The sequence below is a fragment of the Excalfactoria chinensis genome, chromosome 1 (assembly GCF_039878825.1).
Source record: "Excalfactoria chinensis isolate bCotChi1 chromosome 1, bCotChi1.hap2, whole genome shotgun sequence".
Classification (NCBI taxonomy): Eukaryota; Metazoa; Chordata; class Aves; order Galliformes; family Phasianidae; genus Excalfactoria; species Excalfactoria chinensis.
The window spans coordinates 18477080-18501361 of record NC_092825.1 but is presented as its reverse complement, the minus strand read 5'-3'; the positions used below and the strand labels follow the sequence as shown (position 1 = coordinate 18501361).

The 24282-nt window shown below is 41.7% G+C and overlaps 1 protein-coding gene across 1 annotated transcript; it reads left to right on the top strand.

Moving 5' to 3' along the window:
* Window positions 1-17: 17 nt before the first annotated feature.
* TUBGCP6 (tubulin gamma complex component 6) lies at window positions 18-23389 on the top strand. The gene is made up of 26 exons (XM_072356299.1): window positions 18-129; window positions 1370-2181; window positions 3556-3719; window positions 4755-4965; window positions 5452-5625; window positions 6658-6779; window positions 7101-7176; window positions 7715-7824; window positions 8993-9084; window positions 9176-9315; window positions 10101-10250; window positions 10909-10990; window positions 11074-11162; window positions 11892-12007; window positions 12583-12721; window positions 12814-12930; window positions 13174-14470; window positions 14898-14959; window positions 15231-15423; window positions 15688-15856; window positions 17184-17325; window positions 18368-18562; window positions 18716-18848; window positions 19244-19457; window positions 20652-20851; window positions 22684-23389. The coding sequence occupies exons 2-26, from the start codon at window positions 1435-1437 to the stop codon at window positions 22773-22775; spliced, it is 5226 nt and encodes a 1741-aa protein (XP_072212400.1). The 5' UTR covers window positions 18-129; window positions 1370-1434; the 3' UTR covers window positions 22776-23389.
* The last annotated feature ends 893 nt before the right edge of the window (window positions 23390-24282 follow it).

The window sequence follows — 24282 nt, the reverse complement described above, 5'->3', positions numbered from 1 at the left end:
GCTCCGGGCCGCGGGTGCCGCCGTCGCATTCCCGTGACGTAGCGGCGCCGGGAGCCGCGGCCGCGCTGAGGCAGGGGAGCTGAGGGGCGGCCCGAACTGCGGGCGGCGGCCGCCGGGGGACACCCGCAGGTAGCGAAGCTGCGGCGGGGCCGGGTGGGAGCTGCTGGGGACGGCTGGGCTCCCCGGCGGGCGGGGATGTGCGCGGGATGGGGGGAGTGCGTGCAGCCGGGGGGTGGCGGGCTGCGCCCCGCGGTGCCGCAGCGGCTGTGCCCTCATGTAGGTGCGGTGCTGGGGCGGCGGCTGGTGGCTGGAGGGCTCGCTTGGGACTGTTCCCAAAGGCCTTGGGTCAGGCGGGCTTCTCTGCAAAACCAGGCTTCTGGAGTTAAACATCGCTATAAAATGAGCTTGCGGTCTAAGTCATGGCAGTGCTGTTATAGCCCGTGTCCTAAATACGTACTGGGTCAGGATTTTTTGTTATCATTTGGGATCTGGACAAGGCCAGTGGGATGAAATCTTACTGAAGATCGAGTGTCGGGTCCTGCATTCTGGCTGCAACAGCCCCAGGCAATACTACAGGCTATAGGCTTGGGGCAGAGTGGCTGGAAAGCTGTTCAGGGGAGAAGGACCTGGGAGTGCTGGGCAGCACTTGGCTGAACATGGGCCCACGGTGTGCCCGATGGCCAAGAAGGCAAATGGCATCTGTATGGCTTGTATCAGAATCTGCGTTGCCAGCAGGAGCAGGGAGGTGATCATCCTTCCCTCTGTATAGAGCTCTGGTGAGGCCACACCTTGGGTACTGTGTTCAGTTTTGGTTCCTCACTGAGGCCCTGGAGCAAGTCCAGATAAGGGCAGTGAAGCTGGTGAGGGGCCTGGAGTGCAACTCTTATGGGGAGCAGCTGAGGGAGCTGGGATTGTTCAGTCTGGAGTAGAGGCTCAGGGCACTGAGCCCTTGTTGCCCTCTACAGCTACTTGAAAGGAGGTTGTAGCAGGATGGGGGATGGCCTCTTTTCCTGGGTAACAGCAATAAGATGAGAGGGAATGGCCTCAAACTGTGACAGAAGAGGTTCAGGTTGGTTGTTAGGAAAAAATTCTTCTCTCAGAGAGTGGTCCAGCACTGGAACTTGTAGCTCAGGGAGGTGATAAAGTCACTGTCTCTGGAGGTGTTCAAGAATCATGTAGGTGTCATGTATAGGGACTTGGTTTAGCGGGCAGTATTGGTGGTACGTGGATGATTGGACTGGGTAATCTTAAAGATCTGTTTCCACCTTAATTATCCTGTGATTGTGGGCTGCTTTGCTCAGTTAAAACATGCTCACCTGCTTGTCATGTTACGTCATGAGCATCTCCTCTTTTTTCTGATATCTTCCAGATCTTCACATGAAACCAGAGACCCGCTGTCAAGCTAACTGCTATAGCCTCACGGTTTGACTAGAAATGGAGAGCATTACACAGCTGTTCAATGACCTGTGTGAGGCACACCTGACGGGTTTGCCATGGAAGGTGCACCTGGGTAGGCGGAAGATCAGCAAGAGGGAGGCTAAGCAAAACCTGAAGAGGGTTGCATATAACACTCTGTTCATAAACCTTTTTCAAGATGAAGCTCGTAAGCTGCAATCAAACATTTCCAGGTTTCCAGTTAAAAACAAGATTTTGATGTTGTCTTTCAACCTGAGAGTCGGTGGCCTAGGAGCTCAGGCAGATAGGCTGGAGAGTCTCGTGGAGGAGCTGGAAGCAGCTGAGGGCTTGCCATTTACTGAGGTTAATGCTGTCCTGGATCTCTTGGTACAGCTTGCTGGAACGGGTCCCCCGCAGCTTGTACCACAAAAAAAGGACTATTTTCTGAACAACAAATACGTCGGGAGAAATGTCAAGTATCAGGGTTATGATTATTATGATGTAAGCGTGTTTGAAGCTGATATACAGAATCTAATAACAAACGAAGAATGTCAGTTCAATGACTCAATTCAGAAGACGCTTCAGATCATGGAGGCTGCCCCTGGAACAGGACTCCCTGCCATAGGGCTGTTCTCACAGAACTATCCTGCTGGGGACAAGTTTGAGAGAGAAACACGTGTCTCGCTCTTTGGTGCTCTTGTCCACAGCCGTACTTATGACATGGACATCAAGTTGGATTTGCCGCCAGTGCCTGACAATGCAGATTTGTCTGGACTTGCAATTAAAGTATGGTATCATTTGTTTTGGACTCAGAGTCTATGCATGTTTTCAGTATGGTGTTTTGAACTTGTTTGTGTGAACATAGGTAGTAATTTCATGTGCAATGGAAACAGTGTTGGAATGTAAGCTAGAGCAGTGATCCCTTGTTCCTTTTGTGCTGCAGAGATGTATGATAATGAAGATGTAGGTCTTGTCCTAGAACTATATAAAGAAGTCATGTGGCTGGCTATAGGCTGTGGGAAGTTAAGCCATCAGCTATATATGTGCCTTTTCCACCCCAGTAATCTTTTGCTTGCATTTTTTTTTTGCCTGCTTTGTGTATTGAACTTCTTTGCATTGTTGGTTGTTTGTTACTGTTCCTGACCGCATAAGCTTTACTGCCTGAGTGTGCATGATTTGCTCTTCAGATTATGTGACCCAATGTGTATTTTCCTTGTGACTTTTATATCTTGAGCCATTTTTTTCAGTTATTATATTTCATCAAACCTCCTGCGTCCTGCTGTCCTTTTACCTTTGCAGTGTGTAGTTTATACTGCGTCTTCTACTGTCCAGTCCATTCATTTTTGCTACATTATATTCTTATAGAGGTACTAGACAAATGCACCTGTGTTGTTTTTTTTCCTATCTTTCCATTTCTTACTGTTGGTAAGTTTTTTACTATCTCTTTTATTTTTAATCCTCCTTTGTTCTCTCTACTCAACATATGGATACCTCTTGCAATTCCTTAACTCAACGTCCTAACTGAAACTGGAATTCAGACATTAAAAAAGCCCTGTACGTGTACAGATGTGTTAACTGTGAGGAGACGGATGTTTCTTGTTAGGTGCTGTACTGTCCATCAGACTGTGGGATGTGAGATTTCTTGAAGAACATGCTGTGTTTTTTGTGTGGATGTCATCGTCTTACTGAACTTGGGCACTGTTCTGCACGTACAACTCCTGAGATCAGAGTGTGGCACACGCAGTGCCTGGACACTTGCAAGTTTTTTGTATCTGAATAAGCATCAGAAAACAAACCGTTAACAACATTTGTACAAATTGTAAGAATTATCGTTAATAATCTGCTTAAAAGACTTTCTGAGCAGGGCCATTTTATTCTCTATAGAACTGCACACGTACAAAGGAGTAAGTTTCCATTTTAACATTAAGAAACTTAGCATTATTATTGCAGCGGTGACTGATTGTTGCTTTATATTTAGGCACTGGTGCCTTTGGAAATGGAACAAGTGAAGGAATGTTTAAGGAGAAACTTAGAGATGAAAGGAGTGGGCACTGGCTGAGTCGTATTGAATCACTTGATCACAAATAATAGCAAAATCTTTATCAACATACATTTCTCCAGTAACGTTTTCATTTGTAAAGCCTGAACTCTCTCCCACAGGTTCCTCAAAGCATAGACCAGTCAGAAGATGAAGGATTCCAGTCGGCATCCAATCTGACTCCTGATTCTCAGTCAGAGCCAAGCATGACTCCAGACATAGATCTGTGGGATGCAGTGCTTACATATGGGCCGAGCAAACGGAGGTGCTGGGAAAGAATTGGATAGTATGTATCGGATGATGTTGGCAAACTTCCTGTGCTTCACATGTGAATGTATGAAGGTGCAATTCATCTTAGTTCTGAATGACCTCAGTATAGGAGTTAAACGTGCAATAGGAATACTGCGTATTTAATACATAGAATTCAATATGTGTATTAGTGATTGAGATCATGCCATTTCAGCGAACCAGCCTTTAGATTGCATCTGTTTCATGGGAAGAGAGAAAATCGCCTTTGTCCTAAAAACTGAAGGAGTTACGGCAACACTTTCTGATCGTGTGAAATGCAACATTTCCTAACTAGTATCTCCACGTACACAGTGCAGTTTATTTCAACCTAAAATGATTTCATATTTTCAGATTCAGAAGAGAAACTGCTAGGAGAATTAAACCTCTACCTCCCAGTATTGCGTTCCTTTTCCTTGGGTCTGTAACCCAAACAGCAATCACTAACTGATACTTGGGTCTGTAACCCAAAGAGCAATCACTAACCGATAGTTGATGGTATTTGACTTGTAGTTCTTCCAGCCATTGAGTTTCCTCTCCTGAAAGAATGCTCTAAGCAGCCTCCTTAAAAGCTTCCTTGGTTCCCTGAGTTGGAAGGGAAAAGTGGCAGATTTCTTTCTCCTGTTCCTGCTGAGCAGCACCACACCCGTTTCTCAACAAAACTTGTGTATGTTTTCTGAAGTTGAAGTAATGGTCTGAAGATGCATCTGTTGCAGTGCCATATAGTGTTGAAATTTTCAAACCTGAGCTTAAGGTCACTTCTGTTCCCTGATTTCCCAGACCCACTGTAGCACTCTCTGGCTTTGTTCATAGGAAGAAAAACTGTTTTTCTTGTTACCATTTAGATTTTAAGGATCTTAAAAGCCAAGTGCAGACCTCATACCTGAAGCTTTCCTGTAAGAAATGCTGCTAGAACTCTGAACAGTTAGAAGAGTTGGATGGGAGATTTGTTTTGGAGGGGATGGTAATCCCTGCTGGGAAGCGGTAGATCTATTTCTCATACAATCGCCTTCCAATATTTTGTTCACTCTGGCAGCCCACCTGGTAAAAAGGAGGAGCCGTACCTTACTGAGGCTGGGAGAGAAGCTTTTGACAAGTTCTACCAACTCCGAGAGGGGGAAATGCAGCTCTTCAGTAGTACTGTACTTCAGCTTCCACAGCTTGTGCTGATGAGGGAACCTGAACTAGTGAAGGATGTCTTGAATGTCCTCATCGGTGTGGTATCCACTACATTTTCACTCAACCAGGTATGAAATATATTTAACTGCAGTTCACAGTTGCATTTTCTTTTTCTTTTCTTTTTAGATACCTCCTTTTCAATACATGATTTATTTTGAGATCTCACAGTTGTTTTAAGAGGACGAGTGTGACTTAATTACAATAACATCACATCTGTACATTGCAATAACGACTTACTGCAAGAGGCAGGGAGCAAGTATTTGTCAAAGTAATTAGCAAAAATGAGCTAATTACGGAAAACAGAAGTTTAAATAATGTTGTAGGCTGGGTTTTCATGAAAAATTGTTATAATTAATCTTTTTTGACATATTTGAAAATGCACTTCTGAAATTTTGCTACAATTTCGTACTCTTATTCTATTTTCCTACATACATAGTATGACTTACCAGAGTACCTATGCTGAAAATTCGTCTCTAAATGTTTGCTGTTTTAAGTCAGAATGCAGCCAGGTAACATTTGAAGCCTGTTTGTTTTCCTCTCCTGTTTCATTTTAGGCTGCTCAAACATTTATAATAAAGGAGGGGATTTATGTGTCTGGAACTTCGCCAGAGACAATGCACAACCTGCTCTCAGAAGTTGCGGAATATGGAACCTACTACACACGGCTGAGTCGCTTCTCTCTTCAGCCAGTCTTAGATTCTTCGTACAGCAAAGGGCTTGTGTTTCAGGTAGCACCATTGTGTCAAATCACTTACATTTAATGGGCCAGTTATTTTAGGTAGAGAACACAACTTTGATTTCATAAAAGGCTGGAATTTCTGCCTTCTGCAGAACTGCAAAGTATTTTCAATACAAATACGTGTATTTATGTATCCTAGGTCAGCAAGGAACAATGACACTGTGGAGCCATGTTTAAATTGGAGCTGTGGGTACTTAGGGTTTGCCTGCCCCAAAGCAACAAATGAAAGCTCTTCATTACTTGAGCTGTGATTTGATGCGTGGTTTTGTTGAGATCTAAAGGGATGGAATTTAAAAGCATTTATATGTGAAAATGTATAACTTTAAAATATAATAGCTTTCTGAATGCAGTATGTATATATATAACATTGCACACATTACATTGATACTAAAATAGAGAAATATGCTATTTAATAGCTTTTTCTTAGAATTAAGTGCGCATTTTACTTGTCAACCCTCTTTATATTTTTCTGAACTGTATGTAGCTGCGTGATACCAGGTGCGTTTCTCTTTCCAATGCATATAGTTCTTTTAGGATTAGTTATGAAAATATATGCCTCCTGAGTATTTCATTTACACTTATGTTAATAGAAATTGAATAAAAAAGTTTTATTTAATTCTTATTCATGCTGGAAAAAGTAGATGTTTTACAGGAGTTTTTTCCACTGTTTCATTTAGGAATGGAAGTAAGGAAACAGGTTTCCCCGGGTTCATAATGAAGCTGTTACAGAATCAGAAGGTCTTCAAAAGGGCAATTCAAGGAAGATGAACCAAAATACTCAGTGTGTGCCTGGGTACAGGCTTTGTGCATGGCATGTAGAAAGAGTATAAAGGAGTCATTTGGTTAATCGTATGCCTGAAGTTATGTGGACTCTTACTTTCCTACACGAGCCCCTCTTACTTTTAGATGCAAATTATTTTATTAAAGGCTCGTTTTCATGCTGGTGCAACTGATGTGAGATATAAGTAACTATTAACAGCTTTACCAGTAAGGCTTTGTAAATGTTTTCTGTTGACAATAGGCTTTCACAAGTGGTCTGAGAAAGTATCTTCAGTATTACCGAGCCTGTGTTTTGTCTACTCCTCCTACTTTAAGTCTTCTGACAATCAGCTTTCTCTTCAGGAAACTGGGTCGTCAGTTGAGGTAAGAGAATAGTGTTAAATATTTAAGCTTTCCATAGAACACAAACTGCAGTCTGTTTTTTTTCTTCACACAACAGGAGAGTATAGGCAGCCATTCTTACATAATCTTTCGGTATTCTTCCAGCATTTTCATATAAAGATTTATTTATATTCCCTTGGAAAAACATGTGAAGTCTTTACATTCAGTTACTTCATTATCCTTGTTGCTATTCAGATAATACCGTAGGGTTGTGTGAATTTCAGCTATAGCAAAGTCCAGTTCACTGCGATCTCAGAGACTTCTGTCTGAAATTCTTACATCTGCTTTAATACTGTTTTTTAGATATCTGGCTGAACTTTGTGGCATAGGAACAACAACCCTGGGGATCAGTGGTGGAGCTGGTGCTTCATTTCCTACGGTGATAACAGATTTTCTGTTTTTGTGTTCAATTTCAGTTACAATTACAATATTTCTCAAAAATAGACAGGATCATTATGTGATGTATTTAGTCTGTACTGCAGATATGACCTCAGACCTCTAAGGTTCATTTCATCTCATTGTAAAGGAAATGTCTGTAGCAAATGAAATTAATCCAACTCTCTGGTGATTATAAAGTGAGAATGAGATCACTAGCGACTTAGAGTCATAGAATGGTGTGGGTTGGCAGAGCCCTTTAGTATCACCTAGTTCCAACTTCCTGCTATAGACCAACCCACCTCCCTCTAGACCAGGTTGCTCAAAGCCTCATCCAGTCTGGCCTTGAATGCCTCCAGGGAGGAGGGGGCATTCACAAGCTAGCTCAGATAAAGTGATCTTAACTGCAGATACCTAAAGTAAGATGAATCCTGCCTTCTGGCTGTAGTGAAACAGGTCTAAATATGCATATTCATCCATTTGTGTTATTAATGTTGTAGTGGAATTTGTCATCTAGCATTGTATTATTTTTCATTTCGTAGGGTGTGAAATTGCTTTCATATCTGTACAAAGAGGCCCTCAACAACTGTAGCAATGAGCATTATCCAGTCCTTCTGTCTTTGTTAAAGACAAGTTGTGAACCGTACACAAGGTACATCCATAACTGTTCTCTGCACAATTGTGTTTAAGAGCAATTTTTAATTAGCAATCTAGTGAGTAACTGCTAATTGCTGACAACTCCACTGACTACTGACTTAACGATGACTTTTAACATTTTCAGAAAAGATGTAAGGTACAGCTGTTTCTGCAGAGTACATATTAACAGCCATTAATTTTGCTGAATGCTTCTTTCCCTCTCTTTTCCAGATCAGTAACAATATATGGGTTTTATATAAAATCCTGAAACTGGCAAATTGTGCCTTTTGTCCTACAGCTCTACAGTCTGGGAAAGCTACTGCTTATTTCCAATGTGTTTGTGGGCTTTCCAGTAAGCAGTAATGATTTGTCACAGATCTTTATCAAAACATCAGTCATCAGGGCTGCAATGGAAGGAGGCATCCGTCGTGTGAAGAAAGTATTGTTAACCTGAAAGAAATTCACTGATAAAAGTTATTGCTCTAACAGATAATAGGAACACCAGTTTTAATACATTAAAAGTTCTTAACTTTTATTTACAACCTCAAAATTAAACTGTGGTTCCTGCACTAAAGGTTTCCTTTTCGTTGCATTGACCAAACTTCTAGTTTTAGTATTGGAATTATTAAGATCTTCTGGGTGCTCTGAACATTTTATCTGTAGGTTCAGATAATTGTATTTTGTATTTCTTTAGAGGCTTGGTATTGCACAGAGGAGATACGTAAAAGCATAAATAAATTCTCTGAAATATGTGTTCTCGTTATTACATGTATATTAAAAAATGTCTATAGATGCAAAGGGTTGATACTGTGTCTTTGTTTTATAGCCTGTCCTTTTCTTTTTGGCAAAGTTACCTCTGATTCTTGCTTCTCTCTTTCTACTCTTTTGATGTGACTGGAATGTTTCTAGAGAATATTAGTTTTTCCTTAGTAAATTTATATGCAGAAATAAAAAGCCTGTTCTATCTAGGACAATCTTTGATCTTAATAATCTGTGAGAAAAATGTAGAGATAAAGTACTATGTATACCTTAAATATCAGTGTGATAGCATTTAATTGCATGTTTTTATTCTTCCTCTGGCTTGTGTGCTTTGATGTTTAAAGATATACTGGTTGGTTGGTTGTGGTGAAGGCGAGACAGTGAGAGGATTCATTATCAATATTGTTTAATTACATTTCTTTTAGATTTATCTATGATTGGGTATACAGTGGTGTATTCAGGGATGTTTACGGAGAGTTTATGATCCAGGTGAATGAGGACTATCTGTGTTTCAGAGGTACAGTATGCATACTGAGCGTTTCTATTTTACACGGTCTGTGCTGTTAATTAAACAATTAAATATATATACTTCTTTTTCTCGTATGCAGATAAACATTACTGGACTCATGGTTACGTCTTGATTTCAAAAGAAGTGGAAGATTGTGTCCCTGTATTTCTTAAACATATTGCTAATGACGTATATATATGTGGGAAAACCATAAACCTGCTGAAATTGTGTTGTCCCAGGGTAAGTATCGGTTTGGTTCTTCCCTATTGTATTGAGAAAACCATGTCCCTTCAGAGTTGGTTAGCTATATTTTTGGCAAGCAAGCTCCTTTATTTACAGCTGGTTTGTAAGCAGCAGGCTAAGGCATGAATGTCAGATATTCAAGAACTGATTATACACTCTACTTGCTTATATCTCAGATGCAGAAATACGCATTTTTAACAGCATCAGATTTATTGTATACAGTGCATGTGCTAAATTTCTTCTTTTCCTTCTGCTGAAAGCAGAAATGTTTAGTCTTCCAAGCCAATGCCTTCCATTTTTCACTCCATATACCCTAGTTGCTAGGTTTTGACTCAGTTCTACATAGCTCTTGTATGTCAGCTCTACCGCTGCCTTTCCAAGAAGAGCTTGAATAGTCCCTTTTTATTCTTATTTTGCAGAACAAGTGTTGTCCTTGGCAGGAAGAACTGGTTACATTGCTTTGTGTCCTCACACTGTTCTGTGCATGTCTAACAGGGAAACAACCACAGATGAAGTCTGAGGGCATTCTTAAGCAAAAAGTATTCTCTGTCTTTCTAATGTCAGACATGTCATGCAAGAGCTGGGCAGCTCCATGTCAGATACAGGTCATAACACTGATATCTGAAACAAGATGACCCTCTGCTAGTTCTCCTAGATCTGCTCTGATAACCATTTTCAAACCACGGCTCGGCTGTGCCAGGAGTACTGGCTTGTGAATCCACAATCATACATTTTACAAGTTCTAGAATGTGTTTAGAAGTAAATTTCTCTCTGTTTTCCAGCATTACATATGTTGGTCAGATATCCCCGTGCCCCGCATTTCCGTTATTTTTTCACTCGAGGAGCTGAAAGAAATAGAGAGAGATTGTGCGGTGTATGTAGGTCGGATGGAAAGAATTGCTCGGTACAGTTCCATAAGCAAGGAGGAAAAGGTAAATGAATGGAAGACTGGAGGACTTACTGCTTGATTGATTTCTTTTTTTAAGTTACTCTTAATTGTACCTTTAACAGAATTTGTATTGATGGTCAGAATTTTCTTATTGTCCAGTTGCTGTTTGATGTGTTGGTTAACAGACCTTGAATACAACATTTAAAACATTAGGCAGCGTGTTGTTATTTGTCAGCATTTTCATATTTTAAAGGAGATTTGGACTTCCATCTTAGTTCTTTTCAGCAATAGGTTTGCCGTGCTACTGAAAAGCGCTGAACAGATTTCAGATTCTTGTTTAGCTAATGGAAGAAATTCATTAGGAATCAGATAATACTCCTTTTAATAATTTGCATGGCTGATTGTTTTGTTAGAATACTCATAGTTCTGTCTTACGCGTTGCATGAATGTAGTCTGTAAATTGGACTGATGTGTTCTGATGTAAGGTCCGGAGTACAAACAAGTTTTCAGTAATCATTTTAACTTCCTATAGACTTAATTTCATTGCTTTGTTCTTCTTTGCTTACTGTAATTGTGGCTTAATAACCATTTTATGGTTATGGTGTGGTTACATGGATTAATAACCTTGTGCAGCTGTATTGTCAAGTCTAAAATAACACGAGTGTTTCCACCTTTTTTTTGTGGTTGATCGATATTTCCAGGATTTGCGCATGGAAATAGCCAAGCAGGAATTAATTGTTCATGCTCGAGAGACTGCGAGCAAAGTACTGAAAGCCATTAATGGTGAGTTGTGATGGAGTTTGGTGCTTTTGTGTGTTCCGTTGGGTTTGTTAATGTAAAATAACAGTGTCCTTATTGTAACACAGATCGGCAGAAATCAGAACGAATGGCTTTAGATGCAAAGAAACGTGAGCAGTTTCAGAAGTTGAAAGAGCAATTTGCAAGAGACCAAGAGGTATTAATGTATTTATTTCTAAAGGCTAAGTGTATTTCTTATACAAATAATTGAAAGGTTATTTTGATTTATTGTACTGAATTTGAATGAAAGGTGCTTACAGTGAGAGCGGGGCAGGTCTCTTCTCACTGGTGACAAGTGACAAGATGAGGGGAAATGGCCTCAAGTTGTGCCAAGGTAAGTTTAAGCTGGATATCAGGAAACATTTCTCTGCAGAAGGGGTAGTTAAACACTAGGTTCCCCAGGGAGGTGGTTGAGTCACTGTCCCTGGATGTGTTAAGAGCCTTTGGATGTGGTGCTCTGAGATATGATGTAGCAGAGAGTTGTTAGAGTTAGGGTACTAATGGTTAGGCTGCGGTTGGACTTGGTGATCTTTGAGGTCTTTTCCAACCTGAATAATTCTGTGATTCTATGATTCTGTGTTAGGGGTTGTGTTGTGAATTAATATGAATTAATCAAATGAATTAATAGATAGAGGTTGTGGATGCTCCATCCCTGGAGGCATTCAAGGCCAGGCTGGATGTAGCTCTGGACAGCCTGGTCTGGTGGTTGGTGACCCTGCACATAGCAGGGGGGTTGAAACTAGATGATCTTTGAGGTCCTTTTCAACCCAGGCCATTCTATGATTCTGTGATGATACGTTCCTGAAATGCAGATAAGAACTTGTTGCAGATATGTGCATCACAGCTAGTGTTGAGAGTGGCTTTTAAGTTTTAAATATTTATGCAGCGTCGCCTTGCTATAAAGCAAGAGGAGATTGATGATGATTTCAGCTATGCCCGAGAGCTCAGAGAAAGAGAAAAAAGACTGAAAGCTTTGGAAGAAGAACTGGAAAAAAAGGCAAGGTAAGTCTATCTGAGTAGTCTCCCAAAGCACCTGAGGACCTCAGGCAAAGATGCTTTATTTTGCAATTTATGGCATGAGCAGTTTTCAGATACTACTCTACACGGTTAATATTTGCAGCTGTAGGATGAGTGTAGGATTGCTTAGTGGTCTAGGAGCCTGGGATCAACTGATTTGTGCCCATTCTATCCGGGCTGTTTTCTGTTTTGATCAGAGTTTGGGTAAAAATGTTAGTCTTACAATTAAAATGTGAGCCCATTGCAAAAATGGCCATATGTATGTCAAAGCAGAAATAAAAAGGAGATAGAAGATACACCGATAGTCAGTTATTTGGCACGCTTTTGTTACGTATCTAGTGGTATTTCATTTTCTTCCCTTATATCCAGAAATAGTTACAAAAACGAGTGACATACTAAGCATAGTTATAGGAACGTATTAACTAACACTGCGGTCCTGTTTTCTCTACTTGTTATTTGGCTCAGTTCTGAAATGCAGAAAGATCTAATTCTTCAGAAGGGAAGAGGAAAAATTACTATGTGAAAATGTGTAACTCAGCTTTGTTTTTACTTTTGTTCAGGCAAGAGTTAATTGACCATTATAGCAAACTTTCTGATGATGCAGCCCGTAGGGAACAAAGAGCTTTATGGAAAATCCAGCGACATAAGTTGGAAACAGCTCGTCTTAAGTTTCTCTTTGAAGATCAGAAACGTATTGAGGTATTTTCTGAGAAGATTTAAATAAATGATTTTTAGAAAAATCTAGTATTTAATGCATTAAAGGCTTTTGGTTTTGTCATTTTTGCTTACAGGAAATGCTTGAAAAACTTCCAGATGGAAGCTACAGGAGAAAATTAGATATTATTCCTTATAAACAGTGCCAGCTGGCTTTGGATAGAAACACTGCTGTGGAAGATCCACATTCACAGGTGAGTTTATTTGCCTACATGAGCTCCAGGTAGGTGTTCCAAGTTCTTTAAGGGGTGTTCATCTCATAGTTCAGTTCATCAAATAGAAGGTTTGCTGTAGCAGCAGCGTGAGTAGTTACCTCTGTATCTGTAATACATCTGAAAAATTGGAAAATTTAAAGTCTTACATGTAACAACATGAAGCCTTATTAAGAAGCTTGATTGTGTGACTAGTCATATGGTGTAATAATTATTTCTTTTTAGGTATCGTCCGTGAAACCTTTGCATTCTAATGAACAAGTTGGCAGGAAAGAATCTGAATCTGGACTAGAATTTGTTACATCTACTGACAAACCACTGACCGTGCCACAGCTGGCAGATACTAATGCTGATCAGCTTTTTCAGCCTAAAACCGCAGAGTCTGAAGGCAATGTACAGAGTTCAGAGCAAACGTGCAGTCCCCTATGTAATGCTGATTCCTCTCCTGAATCCAGTGTGAACATAGAAGATTTCTTACCAAAGCCACAAGATGAGCAGCCTGTTGCTGTTAGCTTACAAGGATCTCTGCTAGATGAAGCACTTAGAAGTATTAACTCAGATCTGTCAGAGGCTTCTCAAATAAGTGAAAATCATCCTGTCTCAAAAGGAGAAGGTAATACATTGTTACATCAGCAAAACGAGTATGATTTTAGTACTGTTCTCAGGCCAACTGCTGCTCTGCAGGGGCACATCAGAGTTGGGGAAAATGTATTTGATGTGGAGTCTAGAAGGCCTCGGTGGAACATCCATGGGCATGCATCTGATGCCAGCATTAGAGTGGGAGAATATGTGCCTGAAGTAGACACTTACCAGCCACGTTCAAGTCCTTATGGGCATTCTTCAGACTCCCATATAGAAATCAGCAGCTATACTTCAGAAGTTGAATCTACTCGACCCCGATGGAATATTCATGGACACGTTTCTGAAGCTCATATTAAAATTGGAGAATATGCTTCAGAGGTTGAGCCCTCAAGACCTAGGTGGAGCATCCATGGACATGCTTCAGAAGCCAATATTAGGGTTGGTGAATATGTGTCGAATGTTGCTTCTGTAAGGCCTCGGTGGAACGTCCATGGTCATGTGTCTGATGCCAATATTAAGATTGGTGAGAACGTGTCAGAGGTTGTCTCAGCTAGACCTCGTTGGAACATCCATGGGCATTCTTCACAGTCACACATCAGAACTGGAGAACTAGTTTCAGATACACAGCCTCTGAAATCTCGTTGGAGCCCATTTGGTCATGCATCCCAGTCAAGCATCCAAATAGGGGAGTGGACTCCATCTACAGAGGATGATCCCATACCTCATCGTAAAGCAATTTCAGGTCCTTCATCTGATTCCACTGTTCAGATGCTTCTATATAATGAAGAATTATCTCCTTCTGAAGAGATTAGAAAGGAAACAAAACTATCACAAGCTAAGGAAAGTATTTCACCACAGTCTCAACCATCTGACATTGATCCTGTCTCTCCTGACACTAAAGATGACAAAAAGGAAAATACAACGGAAGAGAAGCAAGAAGGTAAAACAAAATGAAGTTTATCCAGTCAGCATTTGTTTAAAAGGTCTTGTAAGTTACTGTAAATGTTTATGTTCAAAATGGCTTCTTATTTCTTAATTCCTTATACAAGTTTTAAAATGCTTTTAGAATCCAGAGTAATCCAGAGTTAAGAATTGTTCTTATTCTTTTCTCCTATATACAAGAAATAGAGAATTGAGGGTGGGGGGGGGGGAATAAAAGGGTTCTGAAATGTAAAACAGAACCTCATGTGATCTTGAGTAGAGAACATGCACAAAACTGCATGTGTTGGACTTTGGGGAGGAGCTCTTACTTGGCCAGGTGTCTATAAGCTTTAGGGAAGCTTTGAATAACTTTGGGAACAGATCTGAAGTATGAACTGAGCGCTATAACCAGGTCTGAGTAATTGCTGTCTTTAATTTATTTGTAGTTGCAGTAATTGCAGATGAGGTTGACAAGGACCCTTCTCCAGATTCATCACAGAGCTTACAGGTAAGAAACAAACTGGTAGTGCAGAAGACTTCCTGTTCCTTCAAAGAATCGAGTGATCTGGTATTGAAGGTAGCACTTAAGGTACTGTGTCAGTCTGTGTTAATTTACTGATCTGTAATACTGTATTGTTTTCACATGTCAAAAAAGAGGTGATGAGCTGTCTTACTTTCAAATGGAACAACTTGTCAATTACCTGTAAGAACACATGGAGTGTGAACAGCCAAAGCCAGCAGCTGTCCTAAGAGCAATTTGTCCGTGCTTTTTCTTTTAGCCAGAAGAACCTGGAAAAGCAATTCCACAGGATACTGTGCCTCAAGAAACTTTATTTTCTGAACTTAGTGCTTCCAAAACTAAGGATGAGGAAGGGGGAGAGGAAGATGCCTGGAAGAAAGAACAAGCTTATTTGAAAGCATTATCGGATCAGTACTGTATTGAAAAGTACCAAGATAGCTACGATTTGATGTGTGAGTAGAACCGCTGGGAGTCGTAGGAAGAGGAAGGTGTAGCAAACTTGAGCAAGTGCTGGAAAAAGCATCTGAATTTGCAGTAAATTTTCACTATTATGAACTGCAGTAGCTAAACAAAAGATCTCTAGGCACAAAGATGAGAATTACACATTGACGAGCTTTAGTTTTCTGATGTAGGGGGGTTTGCAGAAGCTAACAGAAATAGATCATCCAATTGCTGAAGTTCAGCAACTCACAGCGTCTGTGTGTTTTTAAATTCAGCAGAACTCCCAGTTTCCCACCTCTTGCACCACGTGATCCCAAGATCATACACTTTTCCTGTGGATCCTACGGTACAGTCAGCAACAGATGAAACAGCTGTACAACTGAGCGAGCTCCTGTCTCTGCCTGTGCTGATGAAACGTTCTATTACTGCTCCACTGGTATCTCAGTGAGTACATATTAGACGTAATGTAATTTGTATTACACCAATTAATGTAATGTTCTTCATTAGTTCTGTTCCGAGACGAGAGTTGCACATAGATACGTGCTTCTACACTTTCCTTTTGCTTCCAGAAGTGGTCTGGTGGCCGGTATATTACAAACTACAAAGTTCAGACGTACATTGTGAATAGCAATATACACATACATTTCTATGTGTAAATTACCAAACTGAAGGTCTGTTTGGAGTTCAGGGGCTCAAAGGGAAGAATTTGCTCTCACATTCCTGGATTTCACAGCAGTGTGTTTCGCACCACTCATTTCCTTGTTCTTTTAAACAGCTGTATTATTTACAAGATACGTGCTTTCTTTGGTAGGTAGAAGATGAGGGGAAAGAAAGAAAGTCTTTCAATTGTTCACATTGTTCACAAGCTCATGCATATTGAGCAGAATATGTTTTATGTTTCTATGGGAACTCCATTGTCTTCAAGGCTGATTTGAAACTGACTGGAGTCTGTTCTTGTGGTTGTTGGAATATTAAGGGAAGCCACGTGTGTGGGGCTATTTTAGTTAGTATATCCAATGGTATGTTAAACAAAAGTTTGTTAATATGTAAAAGTTCAGCTTCTGTCATGAAAACAGTTATTCAGACAGGTTGAAATGCCTTCTAGTTTAGAATCTTCTGTCTTGCAAAATTGGATTTCCACTTATGAACTCTGCGTGTGCTGGATTTTTAAGCTCAGGGTAGAAAGATCTCATTATTTTTAAACATCCAGGTTGTCTACCAGAGTTGTGTATACAGATGCATGTATTCAGCAAAGCAAAGTGTGTGTGCCTGAGCTGTGCTCTGGCAGAATTAGTCTATCCCCAGTACACGAGTTACTTTATTTAAAGCTAGCTTGAGTACTTGCACTAAACCACGAACTGTACTGTAGACTTGCCTTCATTGCCTGGTGTCACTGCTTTACCAGCTAGGATGTTCTCAGGGATGAAAGAGTCCTCCTTGATCTGTTTGGTCAGGTGAGGGAAATGAGTCAGAAGACTGTTGACAGAATGTTGCTACAGGGTCAGAAGCCTCTTGTATGTGTCACCAGCCTTATAGTACTTCTGCAGTACAGTTCAAACCCCAGTTCACTGAGGTGGTGGGTTTTAGTTGTGCCCTATTCTGAGCAAAGATTTTTGAACATAAGCTTTATCTCATTTTCTTTCACTTACGTGAATGCGTTCCTGTCTTGGATATCAAAGTACTGAAGCATTAACCTAACGTAGCCATAGATGAATGTTAACATGAAGGAGGTCCTTGTAAGATTAATGCCTTTTCTGTGCTTTTCTTGTAGTGTTTCTCTCGTGAACAAAGCAATAGTTGATTACTACTTTGTGGAGCTGAATGTAGAGAAGCATTTTGAAGCACTGAGACACTTCCTGTTGATGGAAGATGGGGAGTTTGCTCAGTCGCTCAGTGACCTGTTGTTTGAGAAGGTACATGCTGCGTCTTCTTAGCCTTTGGGTATTTGTTTTAGCTTGACAACCGAGACTGAAATTGGATAGAAATAAGGGAATGGTGTGAGTCAGAATCCTAGCTTGTGCTGTTTTCCTCTCTATGCCATGTCAAGAAGTGAGAAACTCTGTTAAGCTTGTCAGGTCTGAGGCAAAAGAAGGTCTTTGCAGAGAAGGGATGCGCATGCCCAGAGAAATTCCAAGGAAGGCTGTAATATTTCTTACAGGTAATCCCAGAAATAGAGTATTTGGTACATGGAGAGTAGTGATTTCTAACTGTGGCAGATCAGCAATTAAGGAAGGCACTTTCACTCTTTCCTGTGAGAACTGCTGTTCTCTGCCTACCCTCATCTCCTGGCACCAAAGCTGGAAGAGTATGTTGCCACTTGTCCTGTAGAGCAGAGGGGGGGACATCTGAAGAGAGTGCTGCACTGCCTGATGAGACTGTGTTCTTCTTGTGACATCGTGGGCCAATATAATAAAATAGGAGATATTGCTTTCAGAGCAGATCTCATGTATCTGGTTGTCAGTAGAGAAACATACCTGTAGGACATCATGCATTTGCCTGTCCCCTTAAGAATGCATTTGGTGCAACTAGGAAAAGCACTGGACTCCTTGAATAGCTTGATTTATATGCCTCTGAGGCTGCTGCACTGTGAGATGGACAGACTGGAGTCAGGTAGCTAATGCCAGCCCTGGCTCTGGCTGTCTGCCCCTCTAAAGCCTGAAAGCTGTATTTCCTGCAACAGGGATGCTAAACAGCTCCTTAACCACAGCAAGCTCCAATCCTGCATATCAAAAGAAATCAGCCTGTGTGGGAGAGTACCTTGATGCTGGAGACAATAAATTATTCAGAAGTTTCTTTGTAACCTCTTTGTTCATCCCTGCTGCAAAAGTAAAAACTTCCAGACAGAATGGTGGGGCAAGGCAGGGCAGCCACCACTTCACCATTTTGCTTTAATTCACCTGTTTGCAGGAGCCAGCTCTTTTAATTATGTGTAATTAGAGTTTTGTTTTCCCATAGCTTGGATCAGGACAGACACCTGGTGAACTGCTGAACCCACTGGTTCTTAATTCTATCCTAAACAAAGCATTGCAGTACAGTCTTCATGGTGACACCCAGCTTGCTTCCAATCTGTCTTTTGCCCTCAAGTACCTTCCAGAAGTGTTCAAGCCCAATGCACCTGATGCTCTGAGCTGCTTAGAGCTAAGGTACAAGGTAAGGAAGTATGTCTGAAGGCAGAAGTACTGCAAGTATAGCGTGGTTCTTGTGCACTGTGGTAGACTGGACATCTTAATAATGGAATATGTCTCTGAAGTAATAATTTCTAACACAAATGCAGCATGATCAGTGCTCAGTTGTTTCTTGTAGGTTGACTGGCCTCTGAATATTGTCATAACGGAGAGCTGCATGAATAAATACAACAAGATCTTCTCCTTTTTGCTTCAGTTGAAGCACATGGTGTGGACTCTCAAGGATGTGTGGTTTCACTTAAAACGCACTGGTAAGTGTAACAAGTGAGAGGAGGGTATGCTGTTAAAAACCTGCTTAGCACCTTGTGCTGTCACAGCATGACTGAATTGTAGGGGTTGTGAGGGACCTCTAAAGATTGTCGAGTCCAACCCCCCTGCAAAGCAGGCGCCCTGCAGCAGGCTGCACAGGTAGGTGGCCAGAAGGGTCTTGAATGTCTCCAGAGGAGGAGACTCCACAGTCTCAGACTGTCAATTGATGATATACATGACTTAAAGCAGTCATGTCAAGCTTCAAAAGTCACAATAAAGAAATTTCCTTAGCATTTTAAATGGGTCTTAATAATAGAAATGTTCATTCCTTTATAAATCCTGGTTTAAATGGTCCCACTGAATTCCACTGATAACATATTTCTGTTTTTCCTTTCAGCATTAGTGAGTCATGCATCAAATTCTGTTCAGTTTCGACAGCTCCAGCTGTATAAACATGAAATGCAGCATTTTGTGAAAGTTATTCAAGGTTACATTGCTAATCAGATTCTTCATGTTACGTGGTGTGAATTTGGAAACAAACTGTCTTCTGTGGGCAATTTGGAAGAGATTCACAGAACACACGCTGAATACCTCAACAAAGCCATTTTCAGGCAAGATAGCATGCTTATATTTATTTCAGTTATTTAAGTTATTGGGCCTGCCAGTCTACCCATCTGTTTGGCTCAGTGTACGTGTGCAGAGCTGGCATCTCCCTAACCATAAACGCTGCTATGTCATTCTTACACATGAAAGTGCCTAGAGTCGAAGTGTTCTTATGAAGGGAAATAAACACTGGCACATAGCAAGATCCTTACTTTCCTCAGCTACCCATCTCCTTATTCCCCCAGCTTCCCTGCAATTGCTTCCCACTCTGCCTCTGTGAGCCTCCGATCCCCTTGAGCTGGGCAGCTCCAGCCTGAAGACAAAGGGCACTTCTGGCACGGTTGTTTTTCAGTGCATCCTTGTCATTGCCTCTGTTAATGAGCGTTGTTTTCATTCTGTGTGCGTAGTGTTCACAAACAGTCCTGGCTCAAGAATGTGAAATGCTTGTTCTATACATTTTGTATGCCCCTGATTCTGTGTGGTACCCAGGACTAGGCTGTGAGGGAACAAACATGACGTGATGCCTCCATCCAGATTCACGAGCACAGCAGGAGACATGTGTCTTATGGGAATCTCACACTTACAGCCTTTGGGTTATTTATATGGGGAAGGGTGGTGGAGGGAATAAGAGGAGAGCAGCTAGAGTTACTTGATTTCTTCCTGAAGGGAGGTTGTTGTGAGCTGGGGGTCGGCCTCTTCTCTCGTGTAATTAGTGATAGGACTAGAGGGAATGGCTTCATGCTGCACCAGGGAGGTTCAGGCTGGACATTAGGTAATACTAGTTCTCTGAAGGAGTGGTCAGGCAGTAGAATGGGCTTCACAGGGAGGTGGTGGAGTCACCGACCCTGGAGGTGTTCAAGGAGCGTTTGAGTGTTGTGTTGAGGGACATGGTTTAGTGAGAACTATTGGTGATGGGTGGAGGGTTGGACTGAATTGTCTTGTAGGTCTTTTCCAACCTTGGTGATCCTGTGATTCTTAAAGTGTATACACTGCAATGATAGTGGATAGACAGAAGAGAGATGGGAAGAACAGGAGTTATAAAATCACCATTACAGTCGGCTGCAGACTTGCAGATTTTTTTTGTTATCATTTAAAGCAACTTAAAGAGGAAACCTGAAGGGCTGTTGCCCCATTGTTGCATTCTTCTTCCTATAACACAACTAATGTCGACTACATTTTTAACATTATTACTGTTCTGTTAGGGGTCTGTTGACTGAGAAGGCTGCCCCAGTGATGAACATCATACACAGCATCTTCAGCCTCATCTTGAAGTTCCGCAGCCAGCTGATCTCGCAGTCGTGGAGCTTTGATGCTGGGAAGCAAATGGCCGTTCATCCCAACTTTGGTTTGATGCAGCAGTCGTACAATACTTTCAAGTATTACTCTCACTTCTTATTCAAAGGTAAGCAATCGCATGCATTCCGGGACAGTGGTAGAAGAAAGCATTCAACTGAGCTGAAAAAACAGTTAAGAGGTTTTGCAAGTACAGCAGGAAGATGTGCGCATTTACTGTGTGTTGGAACATGGGGTTCTTAAATGAAAACTGCATCGTCTTGCTCCGCAAACACCAGATCATCTTAGTGGTGTCTTTCAACCTTAATCATTCAGTGATTCTAATTAAAACACCCACATAAGAAATCTTAACACATATCCCCAACCTGAGCATAAATCTTTGCTGATTTCCAAAATAAAGATGTAGCATTTAGCTCTATATGTGCTTATGTTTTTCTTTTCTCTGCAATTGACTTCTGGAACTTTTTATTGGCAGCAATGAGAGATTGTTAGATCTGAAATGAACTCGAAGCTTTATCTATCTTTCTGTACTAACCGAATGCTACCATTGCTATGTGACTTGGAAATTCTAATTCCAGTGTTACACTGAGGCTCAGTGAGACCCTCCTGGCACTGCCTGGAGCTCACAGCCAGTTTTCCAGGTGTGCATTTTTCAGCTGTACGGATCATTTGCCAAACATTCTATCCTTGAACACTGTAAAATTCCTTCTTGCTACCAGCTTAGCCTATGATGGGAAGAAATGGTTGAGCCATCATTTTTTTTTTCCATTTCTCCTTCAGGCCTTGCTTGTACCTTTAGTAGAAGGCAGTTACCCTTCCCCTCAATACAAAGGTAGTTCATGGGGTTTGGTTGGGGTTTTTTGGGGGTGTTTTTTGCTTTGCTGTTTTTTTCAGAAAGCCTTCAGCAGTTCCTGAAGGAAACGTAACTGTTCTCCTTAGGGATGTTTTTCTAGAACAATTTCTAGTCAGGTTATATTCTTTGGGAAATGAGTTGCCCTTCTTATTCTTTAAGGGTATCCAAAAATGGTGTCAAAGGACCAAAAACAGATATTTCAGGATGAGTTAGAATGGCTGCTTCCAAATGCCACAGGAAGTCAGAGCACCTCTGGGAGCCACCTAAGCCCATACTACGAGATCTATGGTTGCTTCATGGACAGAGATTAATAAACCATTCCGTAAGGAAATTTGCTGAGTGACCCAGTTCTTTCCACCCTCCTTATTAAGCACTACAAAACAAATCTGTGCTCGTTCATCTACACGTGTTCCTTCAGTCACTGTGTATTGTAGAAGAAAGACTTTCACAATGTGTTGATCCAGTATCCATTGAAAGCCAATACAAAGTAGTCTGGACTTCAATGGCTTTGGCGCAGGCCCTGACTACTAACCAACTGTCCACCTTCCCTTCCTCCCTGCATGTTACTGCTGCTTGCTGATTCCCTTTCTGTAAGTGCATGGGAGAGCTTAGGGAGTTTCTGTTGCCTTTTTTACTCTGTTAAATAAGGATATGAAGGACAAGTAAGCCAGTTTGTTTATCTGTGGAGCTCGAAGGGTTTGTTGTAGGAGTTTCTTTGATTTCCTCCCTCACGTGGACATAACTCAAGAGAGCTTCAGCAGAGCTTCTTCCTTCAGAGGTCACCAGGCGGCCTAGCCACGTTTCCTGGTCAGTTGGTGTTAATGATAAGAACACAGCCTCTTGTGAAAGCAGCCTGGGGAAAGCATAATACAGTTTCACTTGGAACTTGTATCTAATCTGCAATCCTTTATAATTCCAGAGAGGTATTGGACCTTTCTCATACAAAATTGCACGTTTGTTTCCACTGTCCTCAGCTTTCTGCAACAGGCTGGTTTTGTTGCTTTCTTTCCCCTAAATTAAAATGCAGATACCAACTTCAGAATGTTAATCTTGGTTGGAGCTTATTTTGCCTTTTGTTTTTCTCCTAGTGGTGACAAAGCTTGTAAATAGAGGATACCAGCCGCATTTGGAGGACTTCCTACTGCGAATCAACTTCAATAACTACTACAAGGACAACTGAGCCCTGCAGCGTAAAATCACTGACAGCATGGTAAAGCAGAGACAGATAAACTCATACGCTTGCGATTTATAGAAGCTTATGCACATGCCATGCGAGAGGCAGCTTAGTCAGTTAACTAACCCGCCCTCTGATAGCTTGAAGAATATAGCCACCACGTAGTTTTAAGATGCATCACTCTCTCTATATCAGCTTCCTGTTGTTTCACCTAGTGAGAATTGATGTTGCTGCTATCACAAAGGTAGAGGAGTGCCCCATCTTAACAGGGGAGAGAGTGCAAACCTGTATATCTGTGAATGTGTAAATGTTGTATTTTCAGTGCTGTGAATTTCCTCCCATGTAAATACCTACATGTGAAATAAATTGAAAGATACTTTGTAAAGTTGTTGAGATGAGCGTGAGGTGCAGCTGTTCGATGTGTTTTACTTTCATGCGGAGAAATGAGTCTGAACGTGACAGTTGGCTTCTTGGAGGCTGCTAGAGTGGAAGAGGAGGGCTTGATGAAACACTGCAGTGATTGGCGAGAGGAGAAGGATTGGACTATTCAATGGAAATGGAAATGTTGGAGCCAGAATACAGCTAAGTATGAGACCGTATTACACAGTTCTAACAAATCTACTCTGTTCTCTCTATCTATCTGTGCTTAATTTTACTCCTTTCCTCCTGCAGAAGAAGATACCCAAAGGGCAGGTGGCTTGCAGGTTGAGCTGCTTTGTTGCACAGGCAGGCAAAGAGCTGTTTGTCTGCCTGATGTGCTTGTGCAGATCAGCTAAAACAAGTCTGAGTGTGTTCGCCTCCTGCTGGGACTGTTGTCCTGACGCACAGCTATCGCTAGAGAGCAGCCAAACTGCTTCCAGCTCCCGGACTGGGACCTCAGAGCTGCTCAGCACAGTGTAGCAGTCAGGTGAGTTCCACAGGAGCGCTGTGTGATGAAGGAAAATAGGAGGAACACGAGCAAGAACTAAAACCTCACCGGTGTCTCAAAGCAAAGCACAAGTACCGCTCATCATTTTCCCCACTGCTTGCTTCGCTCTCCCAGTCCTTGCCTCCAGCTCTGTAATACTGAATGTCTGTATCCAAACTGGTGCTTTTTGATACAACCTCTGGGACGCCACATGCCAGCCAGTAAAGGGGAAAAGCAGAAGTGAGGGCTCAGGAAGAGGGAAATGCTGCAGTAGCAGCCGCTCCTCACATCCCACTAGCAGGGCAGAGCCCAGCCACTGTGAGCTATGGCTCCATTGGAGGAACCCCCACATCTCTATGGCTGAGCAGGGTGATGTGAGGCACAGAGGAGCCCTCCAGGAACTTTGGAGCAGCTGTGCCCCCCACACATCCCCACTACTCAGCACGAGGCTGTGGGGCAGGGTGAGGAGAGGAGAAGGGCCTTGAGATGGCAAAAACACAGCAAGGAACAGCCCACACACAGGGCCTGTGGGGGCAGCTGAGCTGCAGAGCCAACAAACACTGCAAAATACCAAGTGAGATTGCTGCGATCCCATCTGGCCCCACC

Bases quoted from the DNA above. Each gene is read 5' to 3' on its own strand.
- TUBGCP6 (XM_072356299.1), top strand. From the start codon at position 1,435: ATGGAGAGCATTACACAGCTGTTCAATGACCTGTGTGAGGCACACCTG. The intron at 12,722-12,813 runs GTATTTTCTGAG...TTTTGCTTACAG, and splicing joins AAGATCAGAAACGTATTGAG to GAAATGCTTGAAAAACTTCC. The intron at 12,931-13,173 runs GTGAGTTTATTT...ATTTCTTTTTAG, and splicing joins TGGAAGATCCACATTCACAG to GTATCGTCCGTGAAACCTTT.